Consider the following 23806-nt stretch of genomic DNA (forward strand, 5'->3'; position numbering starts at 1 on the left):
CTAGAGGCATTGATCATGACCTGGAGTCAATGTCAATTGGCTGTTTGCGGGGTTGACCTGTGCCTGGGATGGAAAAGTCGGTGTCGGCGTCGGTAATTGGCAATGTCATGTCGCTCTCAGTCATCCAGAGAAGGCTCGCTGCTGACTTCCAATGCAAAGCAAATACCTACGTGCAGCATCTAACCGACTTGAATAGGTACTTTCCTACCTACTTAGGTTCTAGGCATGGATTCCATCCCGCTAAATCATACCCCCACGTCACTGTGCATTTTGCTTCCCTTATCGGAACCAATGGAGCCCGAGATAAGCGTAATCCATCACACACTCCCCACGCCATGTGATTACTGTTCACGATGGTATTATTCAATGCATCCGTGACGAATGTTTGCTACAAAACCGCATAGGTCATATCGAACTCTGTATTAATGTGATGTAATATTTCTTTCAACGTAGCCAAGAGAGACCGTGATAGTAACATGTATGTAGGCGATACCTTCTGATCCATTAAGATCTGCTGCTGCCCCGGGTACTGACCGAAAATGCAATTATGTCCATGTCCTTGCTGCTCGTGTAAACAACACACAATTTTTCATAAGGAGATCGAGATAAAGATAATAAAAGGAGTTTCAAATCATCTTGCTAACGCCCGACCGAGTTTTGTAAATCCCACTGTCCAGATCCGTACGCGCTTCCGCAAACATCACCATTAGATCTACATGTAATCTTTATATACATCCCCCACCCCCTTTCGACACACAGACCGACAACTTCGCCGCTTACATGTTGGCAAGCTCGTTGTCAATCTGCTTGTCCATGTACGTCCTCCTCTCGCCCACCAGCTCCGTCTGGAGCCTCTGTTCCACCAAGGCACGTACTTGCTTCTTGGTCACGGTGTCGAGGTCAACCTCTCTCAGCACGCCTTGGATGGCGTCAAGGATCATGCCATCATCAGGACCAGAAGTGCCGCGCTGGAAGTCAAATGACGCCGTGCTCTGGTTGCCGCCATGGTGACCCAAGGCCGACCTGTGGCCTCCGCTGTAGCCCAGCGTGGCCTGCGATTGACGGTGCATGTGTTGCCCGGGCATGGGCGAGGCGTTGGCCATACCACGGAGGTTGGTCATGGACGGCCTGTCTTGGTACGGGCTTGCCATCCGTTGGATATCACCGAACGAAGCAGTCGACTGGCGGTGCATCAGGTTCGGCGGCTGATCGCTATACGGCGCGAAAGGCGTGCTGCGGCCATACGGCGCAGGCGACTGCGAAGCAGGCGGCATGTAGGTGGATCCCGCGCGGCCGTTGCCCTGCAGTCCAGTGAAGACACTGGGTTGCCGGACTGACGAGTACACGCTCTTGATCTCATCCATCTCGTAGCTGTCACCGAAAGGCGTGCCGTAATCGGCCTTTTCGGCTTGTGCACCACGACGGCCAGGCAGGTTGTTCATCATGGCATAGTCGTCCCATCTCTGCAGCGGGATGCTGGAAGGAACAAACTTCTCGTCATCCACAGCCACGACTCGCTTGTCTCCCTTCTCTCCAATGACGACACGGGTGTTACCCCAACTGAAATCGTCCTGGTGCCAGAAGGAGAAGATGGGCAGGATGAAACTGTAAATGGGGAAAGCCAGGAGATAGATGATCATCCATCCAATCTGAAGGTTGAAAAAGTTAGCAAATTCACACGAAGAAGGGGAAGGGTAATGTTAGGGTAATAACATACGTGTTGCCAGCGGCGCTTGAGGATGAAGATGAGGGCCTGGAGACCATAGACGGCACCAATCATGACAATAGAGAACATGGGGAATTGGCCCTGGTGAGTCGCCACGCGGTAAATGAGGTATCCGATGTAGATGGTGGTAGCCGGAAGAATAATTGTTCCCGTGAGATCGATAAAGACGACGAATCGCATCGAGAAACAACAGAAACCACACATGTTCTGGACCATCATGAGTTCGGCCAAGTTGTGAATGGTCGAGTTAATCCATCGGCGTCTCTGCGACAGAAGAACGCTCCACTCGTCAGGGGCAGCGGTCTCGCAGTAAGCATCGGAAATGAACTTATACGCCATGTAGGGGAAATGCTTGATCATAATGGTCGTCAGGTATCGATCCTCTCCAAGGGACAGCAGGTTCTTCTTGTGGAGCGTGTCAACATTGCAAATGCTGTAATCCTTGATAACGGCGTCCGAGATAATGAGCGGCTTGCCCTTGTCGGCAGTCCGAAGACGGTACATGGTGAAACTGGTTGAATGTTAGCATCAGATGTGTGGGCTGACAGGATTAGGGGATTATGTGGTAATACTAACCATCCAGGAAGACAAGTAACACTACCAAAGAGCGATTCGAAAGCCTTTGCCAAATGATGGGAGATGAAGTATTCGTAGACCTGAATCATACTCCACCACGAACGCTCTTCGTTTTGCAGACCAGTCTCGCCACAGATACCAGCAATCTTGGCATTGTTTGCACATGCGGCGACCAGACGGTTGAGAGAGTCCTCGCGAACACAAGTATCGGCATCAACCATCATCAGGTACTCGTAGAGCTCAGGATCGACACCAATGATGTTGTTGATCTGGTGGAAGATTTCAAGCTCGAGAGGGTTCATAGGGGCTCGGTGATGGACGCGGTTCAGGAAGCTCATCAGCAGAATCTGCGAATCACGCTTACCACGGTTACCAGGCTTAGACTTGCTTTGCTCCGACTCCTTGCCGACCTTGACGATGACGATATACGGGACAACGTTGCCTTCGAACTCATATAGACCCGAGTAAACCTTTCCGTAGTTAAGCTGTTCGGCGCCAGTTCCAATCGACTTGAAGGGTAACGCCGGAGGATCAACCTTGGGATCAACCCCCAAGATGTCCAGTACAATCTTGGGCGTTGGTCGGTCGTTGCCCTGTCCAACGATGACACCATCGCAAATGACGCAGATCAGTTTACGCTTGTTATCGTACTGAAGCGCAGTAAGCGAGTCCAGGGCCTTCCGGAGAGAGTCTTCGCCTTCTGTGTACGCGGGAACCTGGCAGATAACAAACTTATCTTGAGGCGAGGGCTGTCTCTTTGAGCCGAATTGCAGGGCAGAAAGGAACTTGATCACGATGACCGCGCAGAGAAGAATAGTGAAGGCCAACAGGATGTAGTTGTTGACCTGGCACCTGGCGGAATAACGGAAGTCGGGAATACCGACGTAGAAGAGGTTCTTGACGCAGTTGACGGTGTTGCCCATCCGGGTAGATTCGGTGGCATTGCCCCCTGCGTTAGTAATCGCAGTGTGCCACGAATCCGTGAGATCCTCTCCTGGGTGGTTCTGGACGATTTGCATGAGTTGCGGGTCCAAGAATCTGTACTTGTCTTGGTTCTTCATGAAGTCGAGCGTGTGGAAGTAGTCAGTGAGATCGTAAATGGCATCTTCGTAGATGAACCATGGGTGGTTCGACTTTTGCCCTTCATCGGTCACCTTCTTGGTATCCCAGACGACGTCACCATGGTAGTAGTCCTTCATCCTGGGCAGGAAAGTATCGCGGTACCAGTTGGGGTTAGCAAGCTTGGAGCGAGGGTCTGGTTGGAGCTTGCCGCTGATGTGGTTGCCCAATGGGTCCGGGGCAGTGGTGTTGGGCATAAGAGTCTCGTCGGAAAGGCCGAGACCGGGGCAAACAAGGGGCAGGGGAGGAACAAAGTACGGGTCGAGGTTCTGGCCTGCGAAGGGCATCATGTTCTCGGAGGTGGTTTGAATGTTGCTGTCACTGTGCTGCAGCCTGTAGAAAGGCGTCATGTCGTAGACCTTACCCCGAAGACTGATCCAGTAATCATCTTCGCCCAAATGTGTGGAGATTTCCTCTTGACTCCAGGCTTTGTCAGAGTTGGGGCAGAGCAGGTGACCGAAACCAATAATCCAGAAGAGAATGAAGGCATTGGCAAGCATGATCAAGAACACCAAGACCAACTTTTCACGCCAGGCCAGGCGAACGTCGGGTCGCTTCATGCGTCCGACAAAACTGAGGAGAGGGGACGGGATCCAGAATGTAAGGGCCCAGACAAAACCAACCCAGAGTCGACGAGTGAGCGTGGATTCGACCGTCTCCACATGCTTCCCCTCGGCCAAGTCAGGATCCAGATTGTTGATGAATTCACCTTCGGCGGTATAGTAAACTTGGTCTCGCTGGCTGTCGCCCTTGCGGCCAAGACCATAGTCACCGGGGGTGGCGTTGCGGAGGGCGCTTGGGGCAATAGACGGAGCGCCGGGTGCCATGGGATTGAATCCCAAAGACATCTGGCTTTGGTTCTGATCATGTTGCATGATATGGTCGCGACTCCCGTTGGAGCCGTAATCGAGGGGCGTGGCACCGGCACCGAAGTAGTTGCTGCCCGTATTAGAATAGCCGGTTTCCATGCCCATATTATTCATGTTCACCATGCCAGGAAGGTTTTGCTCGGGCTTCAGGTCGAGCATACTCTCTGCCTCCCACCATGCGCCCTCGCGCATCCAAACACGCTCCTTGCCGACCACGACCTCGCCATTACTCCAGCCACGCTCGAGGATCCAAGTTTCGATCCCGTCGCGGCCATCGCGGCAGCCCAGGGGAGCAAAGCGCTGGGAGAATTCCTCGAGATCAAAATCGGCAGTGAAATCCAGGTTCTTGTTTCGGCGGTTGGCCCATTCCGGCAGTCTCCATGCTCGGAGCTGGCGCGAAACGGTGCCTGCAGACCAGGCTGACGTAACAGACGGCAGGGCTGCCAAGCTGGAAGGGGAATCGTCGGTAGGGTGGATCGAGAGGTGGTACCAGACTCGGCTGCTGTTCAAAACAGCGGACAGGTCGAATCGTCCAGTTCGGCCAAGGTTGATACCCTGGCCAGCGACCGGGAACAACAGCTTCTTCAGGAAGCCGTCATCCTCGCTGGCAAGACCGACCTTCTCCAGGACTACTTCCCGCTTCTCGAGCTCATGTTGCCGCTCTCTGCCTACAGGACCGGACATAATGCCCAGCTCAGGGCCAACGTCCGAGACGGCATTCTGCATCTCGCGCAGAACGGAGCTTCCGGCGCCGGTCACATCAACGCCGTCCTCCTTCATCTCGGCGTTGATGCCCGCAGTATCATCGAAGATACCACGCATGGCAACGGCCTTGCCAAGGGCCGGATCGGGCATCTCAACTACAGTGATGCAGACGGTGTCGCCGTTGTCCTCATTCGATGTGGGTGTTCGTACACCTCGCCCGTCGACGGATTCGGTTCCGTCTCGGATCCGGTTCATTTGAAGCTCGATTGCCTCATTTGCCCGGGAGATAACCCAGTCAACGAGTGCCTCATAGAGACCTCCAACTAGCGTTTTCCGGTCCTCTGTGCTGCACTGTCTGGCCAGAACCTCCGGGTCGAGACCCAGGAGGCCACTGACATCCTCGCATATGTCATCGAGAGACTCCTCATCAACGCCATAGTCGAGGGTATTTCCGAGCTTTAACAGGCCAGCAAGGGTAGAAATGAAGTCGCGATGGGAAGCGCCCTTGATGCCGATTTCCTTCAGAGCGGCACGGAAATCGTCCGCGGCAGCAGCGTCGTCGGCAGTTGGCAGATAGGAAGGCGGATCGTAGGTCCCGGATCGTGCGAGCAAGGTGTATGCTGCTGCTGGTTTCAAGCCTAGGAACTCCCGCTCCGCAGGGGTGGATGCGGATGTCAGAAGATAGTAGAAGACGTCGAATGCCCGGTGCCCTGGTTCCGAAGGGATGCTGAGAAGTCCGCGGAACGTGTCGATACCTCCCTGTGAAAGCGCGACCGAGGCCGCCGTCAGGTTACCGGCCAGGTTGAGTGTGAGCGTGACGCCGAGAGCTGCATGTCGACCCGTAGCATGATTGTTGGGAGTAACACACTCCACAAACGGCCGGATCACGCCGAGAGCAGTGTAAACGGTAGTAGGTACGGTCAATGGAAGAGACGAGAGGAAAGGAGACAGGACCGAAGGCGCGGATGTGTGCAGAGACCTATGTGAGATTAGCAAGTATATCTAGTTGTAGAACAAATCGTCAGACCTACCCCAAGATTATACACCCGTCCTCGGCTCGGCGGCGAGCATGTTCCCAAGCCCTAGCCGCGAGAGCCTGGTCGACGGTGGCTCCGCTCTGGCCGTTTGGGCCTGCATGTTGGGCAGTGAGCCAGGTATTGATTACGAGACTCGTGCCGGCGTCCAGTTGATACGGCTGGGACGAGAGGTAGATGTTGTGGATGCCGTTGAGGAGGGTAGTCGCCGAGACCTGAGAAGGCTGTTGACCGGCTCCGCGTGCCTCAGAGGCCACCGAGTACATGGACATACGTCCCTGTTGGTGTGCCATGATGGGCTATCGCTGGCTCCGTGTTGTCCTGGCGGACAAGCACGAGTGGTGGGTGAATGTCTGGACTGGACTGGATGCTAGCAGAGCAGCAAACAGCAAGAGCGAAAGCGTGTGCTCTTCTTAGCTACGGCACCCCGAGAATTACTGACTCGCGGCGTGCTACGATGGAATTGATTGGGATTCGAACGGGCTGGGTTGGAGGTGAACGAAAGTCGGTTGTGTGTATGTGTGTGTGGTGTGACGTGGGATCGGATTAAGAGGCGTAGGAAACGATCGTCGCTGGGCAACAACAGACAGCCAATATGCACCTCCTGAATCGCACCCGAGATAGTAGAAACGAATGAAGAGATTAAAGAAACGATAGAGTATTAGGCCGCCAAAGCGAGTGAGGCAGGTCGAAGGGCGATAGACTAATTAGAGGAAAAGGCGAAGAAGGTGGAAGGCGTCTAGGATACTTCCAAGCCAATGTAATGTGTAGGGAGAGTTAGAAACGCTCGCACTCTTTTGCCCTCGACAGCAGCAGTCAAGAAAAGATCACCACCAGGTTACAGAGCAGCAGTTGGTCCCCTTTGGCTGGGCCGGGTCTAACTAGCAGACTGCATACCGCGTTCGGGGTTCTCGTTTTGATGTGGTACGGCGGGCGGATTAGGACAACTGCGCATTTGCACCAAACCCAAACAGTATATTTGCATGAGAGTATTAAGGTAAATAAGCGCACGGCTTTGGAGGCATAGCGTCGATCTGGTTGTTCCCCCGTAAGGGTAGTGATGTACCCGTCGGGCTGCCTGGTATCTTTTTTTTTTTTTTTTCTTCACTTTGCTTCTTCCCTCCCTATTTTCCCAACTGTCCACTTAGTGGCACTCGCCGCAGAACTCGCCGGCCAGCACGCTCACCTTGGCGGGCTCGTCGCACCCCTCGCACTCTCAGCGGAACGCCTGGCTGAGCTAGGCCCAGCCCAGCCTGGTTTTGAGGCGGCTGATCCTGGACGAGCCAGTAGACACCCCTGAAAGAAATTGAGACGATCCCTGGCGCACGTACATAAGCCTCCTTCTGGCCCTGCTGCTGCCCCCCTCCGCCTGTCCACCTCGGTCGGCAACACCATGCGCTTTCCATGCCCTTTCCCAATGGCCATCCGTGTTGGTGTTTGTGCATAATAGTCAGACCTTTCGGCATTAGGCGGCCCCATCCTGCTGGGAAATACGAAGCGGCAAAATGGGTCCATCCTTTGACATCCAACCAGCGAGGCCTTGATTTTGTGCGTTTCGTGAGTGGACAGAAGGCCGGCTGCTTCTCCATTCTCCATTCTTGTCCGAGGCTCATGTTCTCGTTCTTGACAAAACATGCACCCGTTCCAAAGTTAGATCATACTGTACGTACGTACAGCACCCAGCAATGACTTGCACTGCCACGCGCCCATGTCCGCGACAGTGGTGGGCCGACGGCCATCCAGGGAGACAGACAGTATCGTGACAGTTTGACAAGTCTGTTTGAGGTTGATCAAGTTAAAAGAAATTGATTCTTGGTGGTGTGCCCACGAACGATCCAAGGTTTGGTCATGGCATGCGAGTGTGTACTCAAAGGAGTAATGAGTATTTAATGGGCTGCAATTATGCGCTGTGCTGCTTTTCTGCTTCATTTTTAGGTGTACAAGTTGCATTCGCTCATGGGCTCCCAGCCATCGATGAATTGCCCCTCCACTGCATATCTCATGTGACAGTTTATGTAGATAGAATGACCTCAAACACACGCAGCGTCTCGAAAACTCGGATCCCCTCTGGTACCACTCTGGCCGATGAGTATAACAGGACATGGTCGCCTTCACGCCGTGCGGCTTCATGATACTCTATTAGATGCCCGAGTCAGTATGTTTTACTGGCCACAGCCTTCAAGACTGTTGGCTCTTTAACTGCAGCTAACCCGCTGATCCCATACGTGGTATTGCCTTTACCGTGTTTTCTTAGGCAGTGCCACTTTTCGGGGCTGGCCGCCTCCTCTGGCGTTGAGATCGTTGCCCGCATACCAAATACGTAACACGCACTCTGTTAGTTCTCGAGTTGTCCCTGCAAAAGAAGGGTGCAGGATTCTGTGGATGCAAAGCCGGTACTTGAAATAGTATCTTGAAAATTCACCGTTAGGCCAAGTAAACAATGGGGGCCTGTACCGAGTGGACGGCGTTGGTATATGATGCGATATGGTAATGGATATTTGATATATCTCGATTCGTGCCAATTGCGCCCGGCTCTCGCCAGGTATATCGCGGTACGGAAGTTTGGGTACTCTACTTGTATGGGTTCTGGGTTGCTGCCATCTGGGGTACTCTAATCGATCAGCGACATGTAATGCAGATCATTTTCGTGATTTTGTCGAATGATGGACAGGACTTGGACTTGTCTCGAATCTACCCTCCGATGATTGCATTTGCATGGCTGCATGGCTGCATACCTACACATCTTCAATGTCAAACAACATTAGCCAGTCTGGTAGATATTGTGCACGGTGTGAATGAAGGTCGCATTGAGTTCGTAGCGGTCGCGCACACCCGCCCAAAATCAAGGTTCGCCGCAGACCCTCGCCGGAATGGAATCCAGGGTGCAGTTGCACTGTGGGTGCAACCTCGGACACTTACTTGCCTTGAGGTGGTGCGGCGTCCAGCTCGGAGCCAGTCAGGCTAATTTACAACGGCAGGACGCGTCAGAAAACTAAAAACATGTCTGTCGGCTGTAGATGAGCAAGTTGGTAGGCGAAAATCCGAATCCGATTTTACTTAGTGGCATTCGTGTTGCTTGTGCATCGTATGCATTTGGACAGTAACGGTCATCGAGTCTGCTGACTGGTCAGCACGTCGCCAGAGAATTCTCTGCTCTCTTCCTGCTGCTACCTACAGCGGCATGGGATCGCACAAGCCGGCAGGAAGCCCCTGAAAAGCATGTTGTCATCGTCCGATCGGGAAACAAGGGTATCGACACACTTTGGGCCGCCTCCTGGGAACGTCTCTGTTCTGGAACTCTCGAGTCCCAGTTTCTTTTCCTGGGCACACCAAGCCCCGCCGTCCCCGTCAGAGCTGACGGGCGTCCCTGCGCAGACCCGAGCACCAAGCACACTCGCACAGAACTACAAAACAGACAACAGCAGTCAGGGCAGCCCTCAGGAACTGAGTCAAGCTGCCAGAAACCCGAGATGGACGAGGGTCGACCATCGCTGGTATCCAGAGCCATCCGACTCAAAACATCGCAGCGAGAAAACAGAAAACAGAAAACAGAAAACTAAACGAGTGTCGGGTTTCTGCAAGGTCCTGTCGTGTTTGTGCATTGTATACATATCCTAGGCAGGTACTTTGTGTAGTCCAGTAGTAGCGGGCACTTGTGACTTATTATTAGGTGCCCCCAGTTGGGGCCAGTAGGTGCCTACTTTTACTTGGAATTGAGCGTACCCTCCCGAGCGCCCAGGGCTTATACGAAGTGGGCGTAGATCCGGCCATCCCAGCCAGGTCCAGCAGGGGTGCGACTTTCCCACCTCAGTTCGTATGCGCGAACTCTGCGTCTTTAGTTCTCTGCGCCCGCCGGACCCAAATAGCCTCGACGCTGCCGCAGGGAGCCTCCCGAGAAAACAGTCCCTATTCCAGTAACACTGGGAGCCCGCGAGATCTTAGAGCTTGTTCGATACCTGTTGCACATCATCAACAAGAGAGGTAAACGTTTGAGATAGCTTCAGCACCAGCATCGCTTTCTCTCTCTCGCCGTCTTGTGGCTTTTCCTCCTGCACTTCCTCTTCCCCTCCACGTTCGCTTTTGTATTTTTATACACTTTGCACACATTCGCTTGCATTGCCTACCTACCTTAATACCAGCCAGTCTTTTTGGAGTGACCTCTTGGAAATATTAGAGCCAGGGGCAATTCGAACAACTAATACATCCCCAATCGTATCACAGTCTATATCACCAACCGACCGGGCTGACAGTCAACGCTAATACCCGAGTCTGATCAAGAGCGCCAGTCTCTGGCCATCTCTTCGTCATGGCTCTGAATCTGCCTCAGGGCGGCAGCGGAGGGGCCCATACCCAGCCTTCGTTACCCTCGCTGCCGGCCCATCTGCAGTCAGACACTCATATCACAGCACACTTGGCCAGTCGTTTCCATGTGTCTGTACCGACAGCACGACTCGCTTCTCATGCTATAGTCTCGCTCAACACATACACGTCCTCCACCAAGGGACTCGATGGCGGCAAAGAGGGCAGTGCCATGGCTGCCGCCGAGGACATGGCAGACCGGGCCTTCATTCGACTGGGCCACCGCTCTGAAAACCAGGCTATTCTCTTCCTGTACGTCATATCAACAAGACAAACATTGCAAATCATAGAATATCTGCTGACTGCCCCCTAGTGGTGAATCGGGTTCTGGAAAGACCACCATCCGTGCCCATATCTTGACAGCACTGCTGAACAAATCCTCGACTCCCCTCTCTACGAAGGTCTCCCTGGCCGCCTACGTGTTCGACTCGCTCACTACCACAAAGACAGCCACCACCCCGACTGCTTCCAAGGCTGGACTTTTCTACGAACTCCAGTACGATACCGCGTCGACTACGAATCCCTTGTTGATTGGTGGAAAGCTACTGGACCATCGTCTGGAGAGAAGCAGAATTGCCGATGTCCCCACTGGCGAGCGCAACTTCCACGTTCTCTACTATCTCCTGGCCGGAACGAGTGAGGCTGAAAAGACCCATCTCGGTATCGATACCCCAAGAGACGCTGCGGGACAACGCAGGTGGAAATACCTGGGTCATCCCACGCAGCTCAAAGTTGGCATCAACGATGTGGAAGGATTCCAGCTCTTCAAGACTGCTCTTCGTAAGCTGGAGTTTCCCAGGAGCGAGATTGCCGAGATCTGCCAGATCCTGGCCTGTATCTTGCACATCGGCCAGCTTGAATTCGAGACAACCTCGAGCACAACCGCCACGGGAGATGACAGTGGTGGCTTCTCCCACGAGGGTGGTCAGATGGTGACGGCCGTCAAGAACAAGGATGTCTTGGGCATCATTGCCGCCTTTTTGGGTGTCAGCGCGCCAGATCTTCAGACGACAATGGGCTACAAGACCAAGATGATCCATCGCGAGAGGGTGACGGTCATGTTGGATCCCAACGGAGCCCGCGCCAATGCCGATGAGCTGGCGCGTACGCTCTACTCTCTGATGGTCGCTTATGTCATTGAAACCATCAACCAGAAGATTTGCGCCCCTGAAGAGTCCATCTCCAACACAGTTTCTATTGTTGATTTCCCTGGCTTTGCTCAACAGTCCTCAACTGGCTCGGCTCTTGACCAGCTTCTTAACAATGCTGCATGCGAGTCTCTGTACAACCAGGCTCTCCAGAACTTCTTCGATCGCAAGGCCGACTTGCTGGAGACGGAGGAAGTGACGGTTGCCGCCACGAGCTATTTTGACAACTCCGATGCTGTCAAGGGTCTGCTCAAGCCAGCAAACGGTCTGCTCAGCATTCTTGATGACCAGACCCGCCGACACCGTACCGACATGCAGCTTCTTGAGAGCTTCCGCAAGCGATTCGAGGGCAAGAACCCCTCCGTCACCGTGAGCTCAGCCCAGGCCAAACTGCCTGGTAGCAATTTCTTCACCGAGAACACTGCGGCCACATTCACCGTCCGTCACTTCGCCGGAGAGGTCGAGTATCCGATCAAGGGTCTCGTAGAGGAGAACGGTGAGATCATCTCTGGTGACTTGATGAATCTCATCAACTCGTCCAAGAGCGAGTTTGTGGCGCGTCTGTTTGGCCAGGAGGCTCTTCAAGCTGTTATGCACCCACAAGAGCGTACCACTGTCATGCAGGCATCGGTCAGCTCCAAGCCCATGCGTGCTCCGAGCGTGATGTCCCGCAAGACGGGCAGGACAGGGCGCTCCGCCCGCGTGACCCGCCAAGACTCTGTGGAAGAGTACGGCAGTGAAGAGGGCGCTCGCCCGGAGACCAGGGGCGGCGAGCCAAGGAAGCCGAGCCGTCTCTCGGAACAAGGGGCTTCTGGTCAGTTCCTGGCCTCCCTGGAAAACGTGAGGCAGTCCATCACGGCGCCAAACACCAATACGTATTTCGTGTTCTGCTTGAAGCCAAACGATCGACGCATCGCGAACCAATTTGACAGCAAATGCGTCCGAACCCAAGTGCAAACGTTTGGCATCGCTGAAATCAGCCAACGTCTACGAGCTGCCGACTTCAGTCTCTTCTTGCCCTTCGGCGAGTTCCTGGGGCTCGCAGACGCCGATACCATCCTCGTTGGAAGCGAGCGCGAGAAGACGGAGATGTCAGTCCACGATCGACAGTGGCCTAGCAATGAAGTCTTGATTGGCTCGACCGGTGTGTTCCTCAGCGAGCGTTGCTGGATGGAAATCGCCCAGCTCGGGGACGGTGTATCAGCATCCGGCCGCGGCTATCCCTCGGACGGCGGTGACGGCATTACGCCGTCTCCAGGAGATCCTTTCCTTACCTCCAAGGAGCGGCTTCTGCACTCTGTGGGCAACACCCCGCAGTTCAACGACAAGAGCAGAACCGGTTACTTCGGCGCCGCAGATGCCGATACCCGCTCGGAGGCGGGTGTCTCCGCTTTCGGCGGCGGCGACATGTTCAAGAACCTCGATACCCGAGAGCAGATGGCGGAGCGAGGCAACGAAAAGTCGCTGGTCGAGGTGGAGGAATACAAAGACAGCCCATCGCGCAAGCGCTGGGTCTTTACCACCTATGCCTTGACCTGGTTCATCCCGGAGTTTTTGATCAGATGGTGCGGTATGCCTCGCAAGGATGTCCGCATGGCCTGGAGAGAAAAGCTGGCAATCAACATGATGATCTGGCTCAGCTGTCTCATCGCTGCCTTCTTCATCATCGTCTTCCCCATGTTGATCTGTCCCAAACAGAACGTATACAGCCCGGACGAACTGAGCTCGTACAACGGCAAGGATGGTGCTGCCGCCTATGTCGCTATTCGCGGACAAGTCTTTGATCTCGGCGCCTTCTCTCAACATCACTACCCGCCCTTCGTTACGGACAAGGCCCTGAAGAAGTACGCTGGTCTTGATGCCACCGGCATTTTCCCCGTCCAAGTCTCGGCTCTGTGCCAAGGAGTCAATGGCCAGATCGACCCTGCTGTGCAACTGGATTACAAGACTGTTAACCAGTCTGGCCAAAACGACATCCCTGACTTGACTCAAGACTTCAACTGGAAATATCATGACTTCCGCTACAGCTCAGATCTCTACCAGCCCGACTGGTTCTACGAGAAGATGGTCATCCTCAAGTCGAACTGGAAGAAGGGTAACGTCGGCTACTCTCCCAAGTACGTGGGAACTCTGGCAGACAAGAAACAGCTCATGGCAATGCTCAACGGTCGTGTCTACGACTTGACCAAATATGACATGGGCGGTCGAACCGTTGCCGGCCCCAAGGGGGCGGACCTGCCGAGCAGATCCCAAGGTCACCGACTTCATGTATCCCCTCGTGGTCGATCTCTTCCGAGGAAGATCAGGACAAGACATCACCAAAGCCTGGGATGCTTTGAACATGGACCTGGGAATGCGCCAGCGGATGCAACTGTGTCTCGACAACCTCTTCTACGTGGGAGATGTCGATACCAGAAACTCGATTCGCTGCCAGTTTGCCGACTACCTCATTCTCGCTGTCTCCATCATGCTGTGTACCATCATTGGTTTCAAGTTCTTGGCCGCTCTGCAATTCGGTGGCAAGAACATCCCGGAAGACCTGGACAAGTTCGTCATGTGCCAGATTCCTGCCTATACCGAAGACGAAGAGTCTCTTCGCCGTGCCATCGACTCTGCTGCTCGTATGAAGTATGACGATAAGCGCAAGCTCATTGTTGTTATCTGTGACGGTATGATTATCGGTCAGGGCAACGACCGTCCCACCCCTCGCATTGTGCTGGATATTCTTGGCGTCTCCGAGACGGTCGACCCCGAGCCCCTCAGCTTCGAGTCTCTCGGCGAAGGTCTCAAGCAGCACAACATGGGCAAAGTCTACTCTGGTCTGTACGAGGTTCAAGGTCACATTGTGCCCTTCCTGGTTGTCGTCAAGGTCGGTAAGCCGTCCGAGGTCTCGCGTCCTGGAAACCGTGGTAAGCGAGACTCGCAGATGGTCATTATGCGCTTCCTCAACCGCGTCCACTACAATCTTGCCATGAGCCCCTTGGAGCTGGAGATGTACCACCAAATCCGCAATATTATCGGCGTCAATCCAACGTTCTACGAGTTCTTGTTCGGAATCGACGCCGATACGGTGGTTGCCGCCGACTCGGCAAGCCGCATGGTTTCTGCCTTCTTGGATGACACGAGACTGCTCGCCTGCTGTGGTGAAACAGCCCTTACCAACGCCAAGTCCTCGTTCGTTACCATGATTCAAGTGTACGAATACTACATTTCTCACAACTTGGCCAAGGCCTTTGAGAGTTTGTTCGGCAGTGTCACCTGTTTGCCCGGTTGTTTCTCCATGTACCGCATCCGTGCCGCCGAGAGCGGAAAGCCGCTGTTTGTGAGCAAGGAGGTCGTGGAAGCCTACTCTACCATCCGTGTCGACACGCTGCACATGAAGAACCTGCTGCATCTCGGTGAGGATCGTTACCTGACCACGCTGCTCCTCAAGTACCACGGCAAGTACAAGACCAAGTATATCTTCGCTGCGCACGCTTGGACTGTCGCCCCGGATTCTTGGGCCGTCTTCTTGTCCCAGCGTCGACGATGGATCAACTCAACGGTGCACAACCTGATGGAACTGATCCCTCTGGGTGAGCTGTGCGGTTTCTGCTGCTTCAGTATGCGTTTCATCGTTTTCGTCGACTTGCTTTCCACCATTGTCCAGCCCGTCACCATCGCTTACATCGTCTACCTGATCGTCCTCGTCGTCACCAAGGCTACTGTCATTCCGGTCACGGCCTTCGTCATGCTGGGTGCCATTTACGGTCTGCAAGCCATCATCTTCATCATGCGCCGCAAGTGGGAGATGATCGGATGGATGATCCTCTACGTCATTGCCGTGCCTGTCTTCTCGTTCGCGCTGCCCCTGTATGCCTTCTGGCACATGGACGATTTCTCGTGGGGTAACACTCGTGTGGTCACGGGTGAGCAGGGTAAGAAGGTCGTCGTCACCGACGAGGGCAAGTTCGACCCGGCCTCCATCCCGCGTAAGAAGTGGGAGGAGTACCAGGCCGAGCTCTGGGATGCCCAGACTGCCCGCGACGACGCGCGCTCCGAGATCTCGGGCTACAGCTACGCCACCAAGCACAACGCCATGCCCATGTCTGAGTATGGCGGCGGCGGTAGCCACAACGGCTCTTCGTACGGCCAGATCCCGCCCTACGGTGCTGGTGGCCTGGGTGCCGGGCTTGGCGGAGGCCACATGTCTCGCATGTCGCTGGCCCCTTCGGATATGATGGGCGGCGCCGGCAACCGCATGAGCCAGTTTGGCGGATCCCAGTTCCTCGGCAACCAGGAGATGGAGATGTCGAACCTGTCGGGCCTGCCTAGCGACGACGCGCTTCTGGCCGAGATCCGCGAGATCCTGCGAACTGCCGACCTGATGTCGGTCACCAAGAAGGGCATCAAGCAGGAGCTGGAGAGGCGGTTCGGTATGCCGCTCGACGCCAGGAGGGCATACATCAACAGCGGTAAGTCTTTTCCCCCCACTCACTCACAACGAACCTTCTGAAAAAACTCTTTACTAACTTTTGTGTTTAATAGCTACTGAGGCGCTGTTGTCGGGTCAACTGTAGAAAAACAGTAGTTTGTGATCTGGAAACGACATATTTCCCTTCCCCTTTTCGTCAATTCTAAGCGTGGGTCGGAGCATCAAATCAAACTGGGAGAATCATGTTTTTTTTTATATAATATAATGGCATGTTGCATATGCTGGGCAATCGGCAGAAGCATAAGTTATCACGGATTTACGCACACGTAATGTGTGCTTTGGATGTGTCAGGACTGATTGCGAACCTATGTCTTTTTTCTATTTTCTTTCTTTTTTTTCGGTCACCAAAAAAGAAGAAGGGGAAGAAGAGCTATGTGACACGGCAGGTTGATATGTGTGTGGTGTGTGTGTATGTATGTGTTTCGGAAGAAGAGGGCAAAGCAGAAAAAGGGTTTAAACACACATATTCTACCATAGCATAATCAGGGGGCTGAATCTCCTCACATATGGGAAGAGAGAAAAGAAAGTTCGGTTACCTACAGTCACAGTTTATCGGACTCGCGTCACTGACTGGGTGTGGGTGCCTCTTCGTTTTGTCTGTGTGGTGGGCGATACGGTGGTATCCAGGAGTTCGTCTGTGTTTTTCTGTTGGATAGGCTGGGGGCGAGTAAATACATCATTATTTTTGAACAAAACCATTACCACTTACTCTGGACTTGCTTGGCCTTGATCGTGCCCCTTAGCCCTGGTATGGACTCGTTTTCGTAGAGCAACGCCAGTTTTCCGATGATATCACATGTAACGATGATACAAGATAGTGATAGTTTTATATTCTTTCGCTAAAAGCATTTTCATCTTGCTAAGCAGATGCTATTATATATCGCACGCAAATCCATCCCACAGAGCACTATATGTATACGTATAGCCTAGTTCTTGGCAGCGACGGCCGGCACCTCCTCGTCGAGCGGCAGGATGTTGGGCAGGGGCCCGACGGGCGTGATGGAGGGCGGGTTGATCTGGGTGTGGCTCTTGGTGTAGTGGGCCTTGATGTGGAGGAAGTTGGTGGTGTCGCCGAAGGCGGCGGCGTGGTTCCAGTACAGGTTGCGCATCCAGCGGTGCGTGGCCGGGTAGCCCGACCGGATGTCGCGGATGTTGCACTTGAAGTGCTGGACGTAGACGGGGTCGAAGCGGATCAGGGTCACGAAGAGGCGGATGTCGGTCTCGGTCAGGCGGGACCCGAAGTAGAAGGGGCCCGGGTTCGAGGGGGAGGCGAGGTGCTTTTCGACGCGGTCCAGGGCCGCGAAGAGGGCCACGACGTTGCGTTCGTAGGCTTCTTGGGTCGTGGCGAAGCCCGACTTGTACACGCCGTTGTTGATCTGGTCGTAGGTCCACTCGCCCACCTCGTCGATGTCCTTGCGCAGGTCCGCCGGGTACAGGTCGAGGTTCTTGCCTGCTGATTCGGGCAGCTGCTCGTCAAAGGCGCTGCCCAGCATGCGCAGGATCTCGGAGCTCTCGTTGCTCACAATGGTCTGGGCGACCTTGTCGTACAGCACGGGCACGGTGAAGCGGGCGGCGTAGTCCTTGTCGACGCTGAAGTAGAGGTCGCGCAGGTGGGTGAAGCCCTCGTGGAGCGGGTCGGGCACCACGTTCTCGCCCTCGGCGTCGGTGTCTTCAGCGGTCGGGAAGCGCCAGCCTGTTGGTTTCGGAAGTCAGTATTGTGTACCTAGTCTCGTAGTGTAGCGACCATTAAGAGGGTATGTATCACGCACCCTTCTCGCCCATGTGCCAGTGCACGACCGAGTAGCTGATGTAGTCCTCGAGCCCCTTGAGCTTCCGCGCGATCAGGGTCCGGTGCGCCCAGGGGCAGGCGTAGGAGACGTAGAGGTGGTAGCGGCCCTTCTCGGCCGGGAACTTGGCGCCGGGCTCATTGCTGATCCAGTCGCGGAAGGCGCTGGTCTGGCGCTTGAACTCGCCGCTCTTGTCGCCGGGCTTGACCCATTCCGTGATGTTGGCTCCGGAAGAAGACTACATATACAATCACAAAGAGGTAAGCTTTCGTCGCATGGCGTGCATGGAGACTGGCCAAGTACATGTAGCCAAACAGCAAAGAAAAGAAAGAGGGAAGGAAGAAGCTACAGGCGACAAGGTACTTGGATTGCGGACTCACCATTCTGATCTGGGACTTGTGTAGCAGAGATGCAGCTGGAATTGGTGTAGGATGACGGGTCGACAATGATCTACGTCGGACAGCTGCGACTGAAGATGGGGATATGGGAATAGCAGTAGTAGTCTTATAGATCGATTGGACCCGAGGGACGAGTCTAGAGTTCATCGGTCTGGGATTGGAAGCTTGGATGGCGGGATGAGGGGTTCGACTTTTTGGCGATGCGGGCCGGAACGTCACGATAGCTTTATATACTTTAGTTAAGTTTGTGTATGTAGACAATACAGTTACACTCAATTGCCAAGCTGACTATTTCTTGACTCGATTGCACTACAGCCCCTTGAGACTCTTGCTATGTAGTAAAAGGCTTATCAAGAGTGGCTGTCGGTGCTTTGTAATAACCCTTGCGGCGATTTCTAGTTCGCGAAATGTTTACAAAACAGAATATGGCGAACCAATGGTGACGTAAAAGAGGCCGTGGTGGGGTTGATCCTTGCTTGCTCATGCTGACTGGCCTTCATGTAAGTCATCAGTAATAGAAACAGCACAACCTCGGTGGCAGAACTGGTGGGGGGCCGTAGCTACCGACATGGCCAGAACCCACTCTCCTTAGTCCACCAACCCGCTTACATACTCATTTCTCCATCCTATCAGTCTGGTCAATATGCGTGTCACAACGTCTACGTAGGTAATATGAAATACTACAGCCGGGAAGAGACGCTTAAACGCTTGCGAGTATTGAAGATGATTGTCTAAAGTATTCATGTAACTCAACTTGGCTTTGTTGCTTATTGTCCTACTATCCTCAAAGTGCCAATGCCTATAATAGACATGTATAACAGTGAGTAGCAAAATCTACTGGCGGCGGACTTGTCTGTCCTTCGCCTGACCAAACATCTATCTTCGTTCGCTACCGCCTACTACGGTCTACGTACAGAATACCATCCGCTTCTTTTGTTTGGTCTTGTCTACCTTATCTTGACCTTGATGTAAGGCACCTCGACATCTTCCTCGTTCATGTCCTCGGCAACCATCTCGAAGATAACGTCCTTCTGGTGCTCGGGAATCGGCTTCTTCGAGATCGTCTCCACCAGCTGGCTGAGCTTCATGCTGAGCCGGTCCTTGAGCTTGGCAGGAGGGAAGAACGATGCGTACAGAAGGCTCACGCCCGAGCTCAGCATGCTGATGTTGAGGCCACGTTTCTCAAACGTATCAATAAGCTCCTTGAGTGTGATGTCCTCAACCTCGAATCGGTCCCAGATCTTGTCCAGCGTAACCTTGCCGTCGGGACCCTGGTACTCCACCTTGGGGCTGGCAATAGGCTCACTGAATCCAAAGAACGGCAGCGCCAGGTTGATGAAGCCGTTCTTGTACTGCTCAATGTCCGTCTTGCCATCAACGATCTTGTAAAGCTCCAGGACAACCAAACCCGTCACAAGAGCCGTCGTCGTCGCAATAGCCGGAATGATCTTGCCAGCGATGAACTTGGTCTTGTGGCGATCGGCTTGCTCGATCTTGTAGTTCTCGGCACGCAAGTTGCTTGCCGACGTGATGAAGTCGATGTGGTGGTTGGTGTCGTCGTCCTTCTCAAACTCGACCGGAGTCAGCTTGAAACCAGCCATCTTGTTAGGCGCCGGAAGACTCTCCGTGAGCTTCTGAAGCTCTCCCTCGTCGTCAAAGCCAGTGTTGGCGCTTGGGTCCTAGAGTCCAGTCAGTCAGTACAGCTGAATAGCCAATAGATATGTTCGTTTCTTTTACTTACAGGATCACTGTCCTTCTCTTGGATCTTGACGCCCGAGTCGGGAGTGAAGTCAGGCACAATCATGTTATCGAGCACCTTGAGGTACGTGTCCTTGGTGACACCGCTCGCGTTGATGTTGTAGTTGAACGCGTGTAGGTTGGCGGCAGAGACAACGAAGCCGAGGTGAGTCGGGTTCTTGGGGTCAAACTTCAATGGGTCAGGAGCTCGCTTGGGGCCGGACCAGAATGGCTGGCCGCTGGACGAGGTCGAGTCCTTGGGGAAGTTGTAGAGAAGCTGCTGGATGGCGTTGTTGTACTGCTTCTCAAACAGCATGCGTGCCCAGATAACACAGTCCTCGAAGCTGAGAGGCTTGTCTGACACAAGATAGTCCCGGAGCATCTCCAGAGTAGCCTTCTCGTTGCCGCCCTGCTTCAAGGTGGTCTCCAGGTAGTTAGTCTGGGTCAGATACAGGTTGACCGTCTCCGCAGACTTGACGAACGAAGTCTCGAAGAGCTCACGGGCCCACGCAATGGTGTGCTCGATCTTGTTGGGGAAACTCCTCAGTGTGCACATGGGGAAGGACTCCTCGGGCGGGTCGTGAGAAGAAGAGTAAGACTCCGTCAGGTTGGGGAGGACGACCTGAGTGTTGCCCTTGGTACCCAGCGTACCGCTCTCCAGCAGCGGCTTGTGGAAGAAGACGCATCTTCGGTCAACGTAGGTACGAGCTTCGACATTGTCCAGAGCGTTGGTAACACCATCCAAGGCATTCCAGAAGTCCTCGTTAAAGGTGTGCTCGGTCTCGGGGCTTACGCGGTCCTTCATGCATTCAATGTGACCGACGAGGTCGGGGTTCATTGCCTGCACGGCCTTGGCTGCGCAGTCACTCTTCATCTGGCCAACATCCTTGGGTCGGAACAAGAACTGACGGTTGAGGTTACTCTTCTCGATCGAGTCCATATCGGTAATGGTAATCTTGCCCTTGGGGCCTACACCGAGACCAATCATGGCCCAGTTCTTGAGCATCTCACAACCAATGGCGCCTGCACCGACGAGGAACTGCTTCATGTTGGCTATCTTCTCCTGGTACTCTCTTCCGAACACGGCAATCTGGCCATCATAGCGAGAGCCAATGGGCTTGCACAGATCCTCAGACCGCTTTGTGCTGGTAGGGAGCGACTCTAAGGAGTCCAAGTAGAACCATTGCTGGATGGGGTTGAACTTGCCCGACACAGCCTTGAGGACTTCCTGCGCTGTCAAGCCTCCAAACAGAGCAGCCATGGGGCTCAGATCACCAGCTGCCTGATAACTAAGCTCCTTGATCAGCTTCTCGTCAAGCTCGACCTCCAGCTTCTGCTGCGCCACAAAGGCCTTGGCCGAGGCGACGAGGACGGTTGCGTCTTCGTCGTTCATTGGCCGGGGCATGCGGCCTTGGGCCTGAGAGAAGGCATGCAGGGCTTCAAAACCCACGTGCAGTTGCTGGGGACGGTCGAACTTGGCGAAGTCGGACATGACGAACTCAGGCTCCCTCATGGCGGTTGAGATAGTCTTGAAGTTCATGATCTTGGGCATCTTGACCTGCTGGTAAAGACCACCTCGCTTGTACTGGCCCAGTCCCGACACATCGCCAATGGAGAAAGTATAGGGGCCCTTGACTGTAACCTTTCGAGGCTCGCTGCCGTTCAAGGCCTCCATTCCCTGGACCTCGGTGAAGGTAACGTAGTCACCGTCTTCCAAGCCATGTCGTGTCTCGTCGAGGGCGGACACCAAACCTTCCTCGTCGATGCCGGCAACGATTCCGTTGACGGCATTCTCGCCGGTGGGGTCCAGGCAAGTGAACTTCTCACCGAAATCGCAGAAAATGGATCCGAAAAGACCGAAAGTGTCGGCGCACACGACGTAGATGCCCTTGGAGTGGCAGTAGTCGCCGATGGCAAGTTGTAGGTTGAGAGGGGTATCGGTCAGGACGACGACCTGGTATTTGTCGAACTGGGAGAGGTTCTCACCGAGACCGGCGGACTGGTGAACGCTCACGGGGGTGTAGGCGTTCAGCTCAGCGACGCGCGGGGCGGTGACGGCATCTCGAGGCTTGCCGGTATCCTCCGGGCGCAGGAAGAACTGTGAAGAGAGGTCGGGCAGGGTGACGGGAGTGGGATCGTAAAGTGTCAGGCTCTTGACACCAGCAAGCGCAATGTTCTTGGCGATCTCGACACCCAGGCCCTTCATGCCGACAATCAGGATGTTGGATGCGCCCATCCGTCGCATGGCCTCGTGGCCCAGGACATAGAGCTGTCGGCTGTAGAGGGACTCATCGATTTCGGTTTTGCCCACTACCGAATCGTCAACCTGCACCCGGGTCACAAGGTCGACCTGGGGCGGCGTCGGGGTGGTCATGTTGGTATCCTACAAGTAGACGACGTTGTCAGTATTGCTTCATCGCGAAGTGGCGGCGGGGCGGCTTGGCAGTGAACCGGCCAGCCACGACGATCCCAAACAATCGCCTTGGCCTGGCAAGTTTCGAGCAGTATCATGGGAATGCATAAGAGGGAATGGGATCGCGGCAATGGAGAAATCGCGGCGGAGCGAAGGACTTACCGACATGACTCTTTTGGGGGAGAGAGGCGTGTCTCCGTTCGAGAGCTTACGCTTCCCCAGCTTGGCAGTATGCACTTTCTCTCAAGCTGCTAGCGCTTGAGAAAAAGGCGGTCGTGAATAAGAAGAGATGGAAAGTCGTGAGATTCGTGCTATGAGAATGCGGTCCAATCAACAGACCACGAAGATGTTGTTTTCGCGGAGAGATGGATGGGGGGATGGGTATGATGTAGATGTAAGGAAGTGTTTGTTGCTGGGCTGGAGCTCTCCAGTAGGCACTTGATGGAGAGGTGTGTTGTCGAGTCGAGGATTAATCAATCACCCCACCACGGCCACTGTAGCTGAGTACGTACCTCTTTGGGGTACCTGCTCTCTGCCCGTCTTCAAAAAAGCGGCCCGCGATTATGATGTATCGAGTAAAGAGCACTTGGCCTAATGACGTATTTCTAGGCAGAATTTGACATGGGACATCTGTTAATCGTCAATAAAGGCAAGCAGATACCACTATGATGGGCCAGGAGGGACTGACTCATTCTTTGGGCGACAGTGGCTCTTCTAGAATGAGCTTCCTATTACAAAGCCGGCTGGTTTTGTGGCTATGGGTGGTGCATTTGCCTTATGCACCTGAGGCCTCATAATAGCACCCAGATACTTATGAGACCTGCTGGCCGCGTTCGATGAGGGGTTGAGGGGCCTGAACCATGCTTCTTCTGCATTCCAATACTTATCGTGCCAATAGGTAGGTACTCACTACACGGGTACTGGAGCGTGACGATTACTCAGACACGAGCAATCTGTAGCAAAATGCAGGTCCTCCATCTATCATGAGTTCCTGTCATAGGTGGGTTCATCGGTAGAGAGATCTATATTAGCGAGAGCTTGCATGTCACTACTGATAATCATAACCGTCATTTGAATGAATAGTTTCATCAAAACGTAGAATTACTCAATTCAACTTCACCAATCGTTTTTTTCAACTAACCATCATCTACCCCTCGAGAATTAGAATCCCGTTAGGCTGTCGGAGCCTCAACCATCCTCAACCTCATAGTGATTACATCCCCCGAGATCTGCGACGGTTCCAGATCCCTCCAAACCGTGCTGCAGAATTATATAATCGCCAACACCAGCCGATGTGGCCCAGAAGATTAACATCGAAGTGTATATAGATCCATGCAATATGTCCTCATATCTCATATCCTGCCCACACATCCATCCATGTATCCTCGCCCGCAAACATTCGTGTATAATGCGGAGGGTGAGGTGCAAAACCAGGGGTATCCTTCCTCTTAACCAGGTGTG

The 23806-nt window shown here is 53.9% G+C and overlaps 5 protein-coding genes across 5 annotated transcripts; 2 read left to right on the forward strand and 3 right to left on the reverse strand.

Moving 5' to 3' along the window:
* Nucleotides 1-776: 776 nt before the first annotated feature.
* Nucleotides 777-6322, reverse strand: PG985_005202 (chitin synthase; the record flags this gene model as incomplete). The annotated part of the gene is made up of 4 exons (XM_066824971.1): nucleotides 777-1649; nucleotides 1718-2237; nucleotides 2303-5974; nucleotides 6027-6322. The coding sequence occupies 4 exons, from the start codon at nucleotides 6320-6322 to the stop codon at nucleotides 777-779; spliced, it is 5361 nt and encodes a 1786-aa protein (XP_066688131.1).
* Nucleotides 6323-8899: 2577 nt separating this feature from the next.
* PG985_005203 (uncharacterized protein) lies at nucleotides 8900-9589 on the forward strand (the record flags this gene model as incomplete). Its single annotated transcript, XM_066824972.1, has 2 exons — nucleotides 8900-8911; nucleotides 9161-9589. The coding sequence occupies 2 exons, from the start codon at nucleotides 8900-8902 to the stop codon at nucleotides 9587-9589; spliced, it is 441 nt and encodes a 146-aa protein (XP_066688132.1).
* Nucleotides 9590-10335: 746 nt separating this feature from the next.
* PG985_005204 (chitin synthase) lies at nucleotides 10336-16095 on the forward strand (the record flags this gene model as incomplete). Its single annotated transcript, XM_066824973.1, has 4 exons — nucleotides 10336-10640; nucleotides 10702-13747; nucleotides 13791-15990; nucleotides 16064-16095. The coding sequence occupies 4 exons, from the start codon at nucleotides 10336-10338 to the stop codon at nucleotides 16093-16095; spliced, it is 5583 nt and encodes a 1860-aa protein (XP_066688133.1).
* An 841-nt stretch (nucleotides 16096-16936) lies between these two features.
* Nucleotides 16937-18180, reverse strand: PG985_005205 (glutathione S-transferase; the record flags this gene model as incomplete). The annotated part of the gene is made up of 3 exons (XM_066824974.1): nucleotides 16937-17703; nucleotides 17780-18035; nucleotides 18178-18180. The coding sequence occupies 3 exons, from the start codon at nucleotides 18178-18180 to the stop codon at nucleotides 16937-16939; spliced, it is 1026 nt and encodes a 341-aa protein (XP_066688134.1).
* A 962-nt stretch (nucleotides 18181-19142) lies between these two features.
* On the reverse strand, nucleotides 19143-22306 carry PG985_005206 (uncharacterized protein; the record flags this gene model as incomplete). Its single annotated transcript, XM_066824975.1, has 2 exons — nucleotides 19143-19874; nucleotides 19937-22306. 2 exons carry the CDS (start codon nucleotides 22304-22306, stop codon nucleotides 19143-19145), a joined length of 3102 nt encoding a protein of 1033 aa, XP_066688135.1.
* Nucleotides 22307-23806: the final 1500 nt, after the last annotated feature.

This window comes from Apiospora marii (genome assembly GCF_038362585.1).
Source record: "Apiospora marii strain CBS 49790 chromosome Unknown utg000003l_segment0_segment0, whole genome shotgun sequence".
In the NCBI taxonomy this organism is placed as follows: domain Eukaryota; kingdom Fungi; phylum Ascomycota; class Sordariomycetes; order Amphisphaeriales; family Apiosporaceae; genus Apiospora; species Apiospora marii.